Source organism: Pyxicephalus adspersus, chromosome 3, assembly GCF_032062135.1.
Source record: "Pyxicephalus adspersus chromosome 3, UCB_Pads_2.0, whole genome shotgun sequence".
Taxonomy (NCBI): domain Eukaryota; kingdom Metazoa; phylum Chordata; class Amphibia; order Anura; family Pyxicephalidae; genus Pyxicephalus; species Pyxicephalus adspersus.
Window position 1 is genome coordinate 39119213 of NC_092860.1, and position 12149 is coordinate 39131361.

The following is a 12149-nucleotide window of genomic DNA, read 5'->3' on the forward strand; positions in this document are numbered from 1 at the left end:
CTCACACTCATGTGAGTGCACCGCTGATCTTTGTGCAGCGCTGTGGTATATGTTACAGGTATATTTGCATGTATGTATGTACTGTATGTGTATGTATTGCTCAGTGCCACGGTGCCTTTTGCTTACATACTTTTTTCGGACTCTTTTACAAATTTTTGCCTGTAATAAAGCCTTCGAGAAAACCTAAGGCAATTGGCCGAGTGCAAAGGCAAAAAAAAAAAAAAATGAAACAATACCATAGACAAGAAAATACCGAGGACAGTAAGACTTGCCACACTGTGCGAGAGAGCTACTAGTACAATTGTGTGGGACCCCAACTACAGGATAAGAGAGATAGAACTACTCCATATACCGCAGGGGTGTCCGCAAGGTTATTTTGTTTGGCCCCCAGAGGATTTGGGAAAATGAATGGCATCTGGCCGCCAATGCCTTCTGCAGCGAGTGATGCCACTACCACAATTCACGGCATCACTCGCGTCCACAGAGTTCTATAGACACAAGTAATGCCGGGAACTGCAGTCCCGGAATCACTCGCGTCTATGGAACAGCTGTCTGCTTATGCGGTTCCACATTGGGCTGTTGCATAGATGCTGGGAATTCGAGTCACTATTCCTAGCTCACAGCAGGAGACAAAAAATTACTCATATCTGCAGGAAACAAAAAAAAAAAAATACAAGGTAATCATCTGTGTGAAACCATCAAAAATTCATGTCACTCTTTTCTGTCCCTTTTGTAAATAACTTTCTTTTCTAACAGGAGTTTTGAAGTTATTAGATATGACCACATAATTTATACATGTGTATCATTCATTTCATTTCATTTCTTGGTCGCAATTGATTATTAACATTCATGCCATCTTTATTCAAATCTTTTAAGAACTGTAGCTAGGGGCCAATTAGTGCTTACATTGCATTGCCAAGTATTTTCTTGTTCCAAATTGCATGTTATTCAATACCTTTTAGTATCTTTTAAAAATGTTTTATATTTAATTTTGAAGGAATAACGTCCTTTTTTTTTTAATAAATTTCAAGTTTGGCCCCTGACTTGGTCTGAGTTTTTAATTTCGTCTCTCTGTGTATTTGAGTTTGATACCCCTGATATAGAGCTTTAGAAACAGTACAAAACCGTGAGACCCGCGTACAGTAAATGAGAGAAAGAGCTATTACATCTAGAGCTTCAGAAACAGTACAACAGCGTGACACCCGACTACAGGATAAGAGAGATAGAGCTTCTACATTTACATCTGATCACAGACTGCACAACATTTTAGCTTAGCATTGGAAGGATTTCACTATGATCCACATAAAGACTACCGTTCCCCGATTATAAGGCACTGTCTTATATTTTTTGAAATGCCAAAATATGCCCTAGGTCTTATTTTCAGGGGGATGTCTTATTTTTCCATGAAGAAGACTACAGTACACATTTATTGCTGAAAGTCACTCATGATCACTCATGTGCCATTGATTGTCCCCTTCTGATCACTCATGTGCCATTGATTGTCCCCTTCTGATCACTCATGTGCCATTCATATTCCCCTTCTGATCACTCATGTGCCATTCATACCGTATTCCCCTTCTGATCACTCATGTGTCATTCATATTCCCCTTCTGATCACTCTATGCCATTGACTGTCCCCTTCTGTTCACTTACCGGTACTTAAGTGTAACTCCGTTAGGGCAGGTTACTCCGTTAGGGCAGGTAACTCCGTTAGGGCAGGGATCAGCAGCTTGCTTCCTGGTGCAGAATCGCGGGGGAGGAAGCAAGCTGCTGATCCCTGTGCCGGCTTCTTACTTTCAGTTTCGCTCTGCACTGCAGCCAGAAGGAGACACACACTGCAGCCAGCATCGAGGAGACACACACAGGACCGGGTATCGGAGGATGTCTTATTCACGGGTGAGTGCCTTATTTTAATTATTTTATAAAAAAATCGGGAGTGGCTTATTTAATGGGGATGCCTAATAATTGGGGAAACACGGTACTAGCAGCATGCAAGTGTTACCATAGGAAAAATGGAAATGGTTTGTAGTTACTGTCAAGCCAAGAAGTTTTAATCTGAGTCTCCTGGTATTTTCTGAAAAAAAGGAACAGTCAAACTCTGCCAACTGGAAACACCACCACAAGAACTTTGGAATTACACATCAGCAAATACCTCCAAGTCAAAGCATTTTCTTAATAACATCAGAAAATACAACTTATGTTTCCAAATGGCATCATTTGTCGCCACATCAGTTGTTCAACAGTCTGGATTTCCATCTACATTCACGGTGCTTGTCAAATCTACCATAAAGCGGGATTGTTACTTCGGCTGCCAGATCAACCACCAAAATTTCTATAATTATAGTTTATTGAAAACAAACTAATAGAAAATTACCTAAAATGATAGTGCACCTGCATCTCAGAAACAAAATTTAAGATTGTCTTAAAGTTACAAAGAATGTTTCATGAACACAATGTTCTTATTAAAACATTTAAAACAGCATTGGAACATATGCCATTCATTTAGGTTAATTTAATTGTGTAATGTAATTATACTTTTAAAACCTGTAAAAACATTTTCTTTGGGTTAACACTATAGCTTTTTTTTTATTCCTTTTCCTGTATAATATAGGTTTGCAATAAATAAATACCAGGGCAACACTGGGTAATCAGCTAGTCTATATATATATAAAACTGGATGTATGTGTGTATGTATGTTCCACCATCACTCGAAAAAGCAAGGAGACATTCCAACAAAACTTGCAATACATATGACTGAGACTCATGTGAGTGCACCAGTCCTCTTTGAGGAGCACTGTGCTACAAGTATGTCAGAGCTATATTTGGTTGTATGTGTGTATGTCATCACTAGGAAATGCATGGAGACATTTCAAACAAACTTGCTATGTTCCACCATCACTCGGAAACGCATAGAGACATTTAAACCAAACTTGCTAGACATATGACACCGCTGATCTTTGTACAGCACTGTGGTATATTTCAGAGGTATATAAATGTATAATAATGGTGTGTGACTGTGGGGGGACATTAGAGTGTCAGCTCCTCTGTACAGAAACTGATGGGTCTAGCTCAGTGTTTCATTGTACAGCACTATGGTATATGTCAGAGCTATATTTGTATGTATGTATGTATGTATGTCATCACTAGGAAACATTTCAACCAAACTTGCCATGTTCCACCATCACTCGGAAACGCATCAAAACATTTCAACTAAATTTGCTAGACATATAACTCATGTGAGTGCACCTCTGATCTTTGTACACCCCTGTGCTATATGTCAAAGCTATATTTGGATGTATGTATGTGTTACCGTCCAACTGGTTCACACATGATAATACAATGCATTCAATTGAATGCAGCTTTTCAGTGGACAGTATACTATACTGTTGCATTGAAGTTCCAAATAAAATGAATGGCACACAACACAAAAGTAGTTTACACTGTGATGCACATTGTGGTAGAATGAACCTTTTATTGTGTGTCACTCAAACTGAAAACTGAACTAAATATAAAATTTAGGTTTGATGTGAATACTAATATTCTGTAATGACTGCCCGTGAATATGCAGCAGATTGTCAGTTATTAAGAGAGCCAGTGTATGTGTGTCTCTTAATCTGTACCATGTAAGCTTTAAGCTTGTTATCCTTATATATAACTTAGGTTTTTAACTCTGGTACATTAGCTTTAAAAGGCTTAACAAATACCCCATGTAATTATTATTATTACTATAGTATTTTTTTACTAATATTGATCCATATACCAATATATTATTATATTTAGAGCTGCTAAATATAATCATGGATTATTTTTAATGCATCACTGTGGTGTGTAATCAAGTACACAAACAATACATGTAACCATTAACCTACAGAATACTGAAGGGCTTGTGACATTCCCCAGGACACACCTATTTAAAGAAAGTAGGAAATATCTTGCTGCTAAGAAAAGGAGAGAGAATAAGCTTCATTTTCATTCTTTCATCCCAAACTTCACAGATTTCAGTTTGGCTTTCAATGGATTAACATCAGGCTGTTTCCAAAAGTCAAGACATCAGTCTGATGAAGCAAATGAAGCCCATTTCTTGCCTTGTAAAACCACGTATGTACCAGTGTGAGACGCACATTATCTATGATTATAGTCATGTGCTTCATAAGCTGCTGATTAATATTAGGACTTTAAGCCGCTCTAAGAAGGGGCCTCCAAACAAGCTCCAAAAGGTTGTACCTGCAGATTAATAAGAAGCATTCAAAGTTTCTTAAAGAAGCATTTTCCTAAAGAAAAAATTTTGTATTCAAAAGTAAAACATTTTGCAGATACTGCATATGGTTTACTGACTTGGTTTTAAGGTCAAGTGAAGGAATTTAATCTAAATATTAGCAAGTTAAACTTTTCTTATGCTGTGCATCTTTGTATTTAAATGTTTCCCCTTGTCCATTTTTGTCCAAGTAGTAGCAAATCCAATATTTGTCATTTACAGTCACCAATCAGATTAAAACGTTTAGACTTGACTGTCTAAACTTGACCACCTTGGTAGCTGACATTTATTTGTGACTAATATATTAGGGCTGCACTCATTACAATGCACAGCAAGAAGGTATAAAAGCCATGTTTGGGATTATGCAAAACAAGTGAGAAATGATAGGTCACCACCATTCTGACAGTCCTTACCATTTATTTGTTTTGCGTTCGGAGTCCCAAAGCCTTGCAGGGTGCCCATTACAAGACAACATAGTATGTATGAAAAAATGTATAGTGATCTTAAAAGCCAAACTAAACTCATTTGGTGGTGAGCTTATGCCATAATTAGCATAAATTATACGTACTGATTATGGAATATTACCGGTGTGTAGCCTTCCTGGACCTACTATCACTGCATCCTCAAAGGGTGGTATCTCCGAGGCAAACTTCCATGAAGACAGGTGATCCTCGTTAGCTATTGGATGACCATTGATTTTACTCCCCAGAAATTACAATTACCTGTGTGTGCAGAGCTCTACACTACATGCTCCATTTACCATATAGTGTAGAATTTACACAAAAAGCCACCAGGAGGCAGGGATTTAATTTTTGCAGGTCTCTTTTGTCAATAAATTCAAACTCCTGGTGACTTTTTGTTTTCTGAATTTAGGTTACTTATAATGTATCAGGGCTTATTACCACAGTGTAACAAACTGTACAAGTATCAGCTATGTATTTTTGAAAATGATGTTATGCAAAAAAAAAAAAAAAAAAGCATTATACTCAAGTTCCGATGACAGCATATGTGGGTGGGAAACAAGAAGTGGGAAAAAAAACACATGTTTGCATGCAGTGTAAATTGCTTGCTAAAGCTAACAAATATATAAACCATTTTTTGGCCAATTCTCTTTAGTTGTGCAAGACCTAGTAAAAACAGGTTGATTCCCACTTAGGGATTACTACCCGGAGAATTGATTGAACAAGTGGTCCCTTGTGCACAACAAACATGGCCTAATAACTGTGCTTGATTGTGTGGTGAGCAGCTGACTTGCATCTGCTGAACAGCAAAGGTCCAGGGAATGCCATCCATATGCCTAAAAGTGCAGAGTTTCACTGGAATGCCATCCATATGCCTAAAAGTGCAGAGTTTCACTNGGAATGCCATCCATATGCCTAAAAGTGCAGAGTTTCACTGGAATGCCATCCATATGCCTAAAAGTGCAGAGTTTCACTAGTTACTTTACACTTGTTATCCAAACAGATCATCTACCTTCCATTCAGGGGTTCCAATTCAGTCAGTCAGTCTTGTAATCCAGGTACCCCAACCATATGGAATCCTATTATATTTACACAATTCATCCCTGTGTTGTCACCTCCGGAATGAAGATTATCCAACAGTCCTGACTGGCTTCTGTGCAGGGGATTCCATGTTATTCCAAGTTATGAAAAGAGGTGAACACACTTATAATAGCTCAATGCAAAATTAATTTGAGGATTGCTGTAGTTAAAAAAATAAATGGTTATATTGTATTCTCTCTATACCTGCCTAGAATACCACGATAAACGTATTTAATATACACATCTATTGACTCCCATGCACTATCGGGCACCGGACCTGTGGCAAGCATGCAGATTAGGGTTTAAAGTGAACTTGTGCCTTGACCATGCAGAGAGTACAAAGTGCGGCACAGGCCAGCCAAGTGAACCTGTTCTGATTGCTGTCCTGTAAAAGCGAAGATTAGTTTACTTTGACAACAGTCTGACTTTCTAAATCAAAATAATGAAGCCAGAGAAAGCCAGGGACTAGTAAGGAAGTTAGCAAAGCAGAGCTCATATTTCTCTCAGTACTGGTTTCCTCTTCAGTTGCTCAGCACATGAGTGCTCCCCTGAGGTCAGGTCTGCAGGGGTATATTGAGCCAAATACTAATATTCAATACAAATGAGCTCTTTGTGATGCTATTGTTTTGCTCTGTGCTACAGCGTGCTGGCAGAAATAGTGGCTGTAGCCTCTAAAAGCACCAAGTACCCAATGTATTTTGATGCATAAATAACAGTTTACATTAGATTGAGCCCAACCTCCCTCTCTAGCATAAACAGCCATTTCTGCTGCACACTCAAATGGCGTAATGTTGTCATGGAGACCTAGCAAGGTAAACAACAAAAGCAACGCTGCTAACTACCATTATATGCGGCCTGGTGCCTGTTTGTAGTAATTGAAATATTGGTATAGAGAGATTTCAGATATGAAACCTTCAGATGAGTTAGCATTCAATTAGATGGTCTTACAAAAAAAAAAAATCTTAACCTCCCTAGCGGTACATTTCTCTCCGGATTTATATGTCTAAAAGCGGTACATTGTATAATAAAGTTTGAAACACAAAATCATGTAAAAATAATAAAATAAATTAAAAAATATATATTTTTATTTTTTTAAATTTTTAAAAAAATAATATTATACTCATACTATTATATATACTGTAAAAGAAATGTTCTTGACAACAATGTACTGGTTTTACACATAAAAATCCAATGTATTGCATTCAATACAGGTTTTTTGTAACTCGGGGTTGCGGCTGCAGACCACGCCCACACTAACCCTGAGTATGTGCTGAATGGTCGGAGCCCACACATTTTCACCTCACCAAATCTGGCCCTCTTTGAAAAAAGTTTGGACACCCCTGCACTATACAATATTTAGATCCCATGCAGCATCACACTTCCAGAAACTTACTTCTGAAACTAGCATCAATTTCTTTTGTAAATTAGTAGGGTGTGTGCTATGGATTTTTTATTTCTGTACTATGAAAGTAAGAAGGCATTTGACATTTAGTCAATCAAGCTGGCCAAAAATCAATCCAACCAGAAATTTTGCTTCATATTATTTCTGTTGAGATAAGGCTGGTGCTAAGTGTCTGACTAACCTCCATAATATTCATTCATTCTTTAATTTTATCTTTGAGAGACATAATCATAGAATGCACCTGGAATATCACCTTCTGATGTATCAAGATGCTTTCTACGTGAACTACTCTTGTAGTAAACAGATTTTAGTCTCGATGGAAACTTAAAATAAAATGTATTAGAAAATACCGTTTCAGATCTTCTGAAAATGTTAGATGCCTAGCTATCATGTTGATTGTTACTAACCCAGAAGAAGAAAATGACTAGGGTGTTCCTAATTTTCTAAATACCGGCTCTGGGTCAAAGTCCTAATAACGCCAAAGGATCAGAATGAATATTTGACATTTTCAGAATTGCCGTGTCAGCCGCCATATTTCTTGTAATTGGTTTTCATCATATTTCTTGTTTTTGTTATTTGACAGACATCACAATAGACCAATCACAACTGATCAATAAACAGCTTGGTTATAGACAAAGTTTTCCCAAAACCTATTACTTGAGTATAGGAAGATGCAATCAGGTTAAATTAAACATTGGGGTCTTGGGGTAATTCCTAATCTAAAAAAATCTTCAAGTATGCCTAGTCCCACAGTTACTACAGCAAATCATGATGAAAAAAAAAAATTTATAGAGTAATGTAGAGAACGTGTCAAAATTGGGTTATATGAGTTTACAAGTTATTGGTGCAATAGGTGAAGTTACTGCTCCATAGTGCGATGGGAACCTGTTTAAATTTTGTGAACTCAGCAACATGAAAAAATCAGGGAGGAGAGAACTATATTAATGTCATCCATGAAACCAGAAACAACTACTTCTCATTTGTTTCGACTGAAGGGATTGGAAAAATGTTATAGTGTGCATCTAAGCCCCAAGGCCAAAGTAGAATGACTGTATTTAAAATGTTGTGCGTAATGCAGCTGGAGGAGTTGGAATATTGTTGGTCTGAAATAATTTAATTGAAACTATCATATATTATGTATTGTAGGTACATTCATCCTTGCAGTTGGGGCCCTTTCCAATGCAAAGGTTACCTGTTCATTTTCCCTAGCGGATGATGGATAAAATTATATACTTGCCTTGTTACTTTGGCTACGTAGACACGCCAGATGATTGTCACCAGAGAGGAATGATTGTGATCCTCGAAGGTGAAAATCTAGCACATATATAGCTGTCCCCAGACATCGTCCACCCTCCCTTCTCCATAAAACAGAACAGTGAAGAGGTACAGAACTTGATTGTTCTCCTGTCAGTAGAAACCATCATGAAAGATCAGTCCCAGCAACAAAAATCCAACATGTGTACATTTTTTCTTTTGCTGACCAATACTTACACATTATTGTAGGATCCTCAGCCTCATCTAGTACCGATCGGCAGTAAAGGGAAAAGGATGCAGGAGCAAAGTATAAAGCAAGAACATCACACCTTATTCATCACTTCCTTGGCAAAAATTAACCCTTGCAACAGGAGGAGGATCCACTGTAAGGGTAAAATATTTTTTTTAACCTAAAAGCTGGATTAGTTGTCTACTTTTAAAAATGCACAATTAGGCAGGTCATTATTGCAGAAAGGGACAGCCGATCTCTGTTCTGCAATAAAACCTTCTACCTGCCTGATCGCTCTGGGAAATGGTCAAAAATGCTGCGCTGCCCAATCCCGATTTCACCTGTGTGTGCCAGGAATGTATAAACTTGGGAGTTACAACATCCCAGAAGAAAAGAAGGAAGAAGGTGGCGGCGCCTTGTGACAGAATGGGGACAGGTGAGTATTGTGCGTTTAGTTCCATATTAAACAGTAACTAAATTGATAATCTTTTTTTTTTTTTTTCCTGCTGAGGCGGCTTCTCTTCTCTTCTTGTCCTATAGGCACAACCAGACAGGAAGGGATATACCCTCAAACAGTTGTCCCTATTTTAAAGACATGTTATTTCTGCTTAGACAACAGATCATTTAAAGTAGTACTGAAATAAAATAAATGTAAGCAGGCAGACTGGTATTGCAGAAGAGAGATACTAAGCTAAACAAACTAACCTGCCTGTTTGCAACATTTTGTAGAATGTACACCAAGCTGCACATAACCAACTCAATGTACATTCTTGGCAAACCTTGGTGCCGGAAGGAATACGCTGCCGTACATAAAAAAATGTTACACCATTCCAGTCTGGCTTGTTAAGGATAGATGAAGAACTAAAACCCAAAAAAGGACCTGGTGAAGATGTTGTTGCCATAAAGGGGAACTATAGCCAAAAATTACAAAACTGTAAGCAGGCAGGTCCTTTATTGCAGAAGAGAAAGGCAATGTCCCCTCTACAATAAAATAAACATACCTGCCTGATGGCAATTTTATTAAATACACTCACCTGTCCCTGTTCCATCACAGGCGTTGCTATCACCTTCTTCTGGATTTCCTGACCGTCAGTCACCTTTATTGGCTTAGCCAATAAAGTGTGACATTTGTGAGCGGGAGATCATGCAGTCCTGGCAGTGGATAGCAAACAGACAGTGAATTTGTTTTCTTCTAGAAGGGATATCATCGCCTGTCACTTACAATAAAGACATACTGACAAATAAACAAAGAGGAACTATAGTAGTAACTTCACCAATTTCTCCACAATTAAAAAAAAAAAAAAAAAAAAAACATTCAGAGGGTTTCAGATACACTGTATCAAATAGTAATCTTTGTCTTCTTCATGCAAGACAGACAGAAAGTTAACTTTTAACTACCTGCTGCTATTTATGGTTTTCTTTTACATCATTTAAATGATAAACTATAGACCAGTGTTTCTTGATCTTTTTAACATGGAGGAAACCCTTGAAATACCTTTCATGTCTTGGGGACCCCCTGCTATAATTACTATATGCACAACTTATAGTATATTAGTGTGGTGGTCAGAATTCCACTCACGTTGCTGGCCAGTGGGAATAATATCACCCTTAAGGTGCGTACACACTTCCAATTTTTATCGTTCCAATCGAACGACGAATGATCGATTGGGCAAAAAATCGTTCGTAAAAAAGTAACCAACGACGCCGACGAACGAGGAAAGTCGCTGGAAACGAACGACCGGACCGACGGATCGGATTGGACGACGATCGTTGAACATCGTTCGTGTGTACGGTCGTTCGTTGATCGTCCATGTTCAGAGCATGCGTGATGAACGAACGTCCGTTCACTTTCCTGTCGTGCACATAGTTCCTCTATCGCTCAAACGATCGTATCTATTGTGTGTACAATATCTACGAACGATCGTGTCGTTACCTCTATGTGCAGGATCGGTGCTATACGATCGTTCATATATATCGTGCATGAACGTTCGTCGTTCGTTTTCCAACGATAATAATTGGAAGTGTGTATGTAGCTTTACAGATGAAAAGAGAAATGTTGACTGACCTGAGAGGTACTAATTGATCTTTGCTCAGGGAACCCCTGGCAGCCTCTGGATGAACCCGGATAGGGAATCCCTGATCTATACAATGAGCCTGTATATTTGCAGTATTTCCTGTGCTGTATTTGGCTTTAGTGTGATGATGATGACCCTGAACATGTGTAAGCCATAGCTGTACTGACATTTAACCTCTAGGAAAACATCAGATTAAATCGTCTTAATGACTAATAACCAATCTCCAGTGTAATAATACGGTTTAATTAGAATAAAACAGCACAGAATAGCCAGGCATTCTTCTGATGACATATAATGGAGCACACAGCAGAGATGGCTGTGTATGTAAGGATCTCCCGTGTGCTCGTCACCCTGACAACCATGGAGAAGACAGGCTGCTCCCCAACTATCTAATATTAGATCTCTGTTATCCTATGCACACACCGCCATCATCATCACCCCCGGGAGGTTCGCCGGCACCGTCCCCTGACAGCTCGGGGCAGCAGCTGCTTTGTGCACCATGGCAGCCCATTATCACCAATCATTCACCCAGCACCACCGACTTCTCTTCCTTAAAGAGTCAGTACGATCACACACCCCGGACAGTCATCTGCCATGGGGACTACAAGGTAGTGTCACGTTTGTAGCATTTTAGTCACCAGGAAGCTAATTGTATACATTTGTAAGGTGAGACACGATCCTGCCTGACAGCATTCCCATCAACATGACAGGATGCTAGAGGCTGCATGACGATCCATTACTCCGAGCATTGATCGTGCACTACCTGCCCACACACCGACCACCTGTTATCATCTCTACAGAACACTGAGCGAGCCAGCGTCCGGAGTCAATTCGTATCGTGACAGTTCCATTAACCCGTGCTATGCCGGGGGAGAGGATTCCTCTCATATATGTACCTCGTCGCCGTCGTTTCCCGTCCCATTGCTGGCATACGCCATGTTTTCGGATTCGTCCCCGTGGGTGAATGTAGGGTCACCAAATCTTCCTCGCCGGTCACTTGCAGCCCTGCACAATCGTGGGGAAGGCTGGGCTCAGAGCTTTCAGTGGAAGCGGTCAGGCTCCGGTTCCCTGAATCTCCTCCTTTCTTGTGTGTATCCAATGTGAAGACGTGCTTCCTACAGACACACCTTCTAATAAAACATTTAAATGGCAGCCGGCCTCCTCCGTGCACACAGCTGCCGGCCGGCCTCCATAGGGGTCAGCTCACTCTTATCGCTCCTTATACTTCTAGGAACTTCGCCTATGAGGTGCCTGTGGTGGAGGAGGGCTCGTCTGCAGTCTCCTTCATGTCTGCTTCTACCTTCCAGTCACAGGAAAAATCACATTGCTTTTATATGTTCCTTACCTTCCCCTCAGAGGAACAGTATCATTACTTTCATACCCCTCTGCCCTT

The 12149-nt window shown here is 39.4% G+C and overlaps 1 protein-coding gene across 1 annotated transcript in view; it reads right to left on the bottom strand.

The window, feature by feature from the left end:
• Window positions 1-11878, bottom strand: part of TTC39B (tetratricopeptide repeat domain 39B) — a 57216-nt gene extending 45338 nt beyond the window's left edge. The window contains exon 1 of the mRNA XM_072403235.1: window positions 11653-11878. Within this exon, the coding sequence (XP_072259336.1) occupies window positions 11653-11694 (42 nt within the window). The 5' untranslated portion in view covers window positions 11695-11878. The remainder of the gene's footprint in view (window positions 1-11652) is intronic.
• Window positions 11879-12149: the final 271 nt, after the last annotated feature.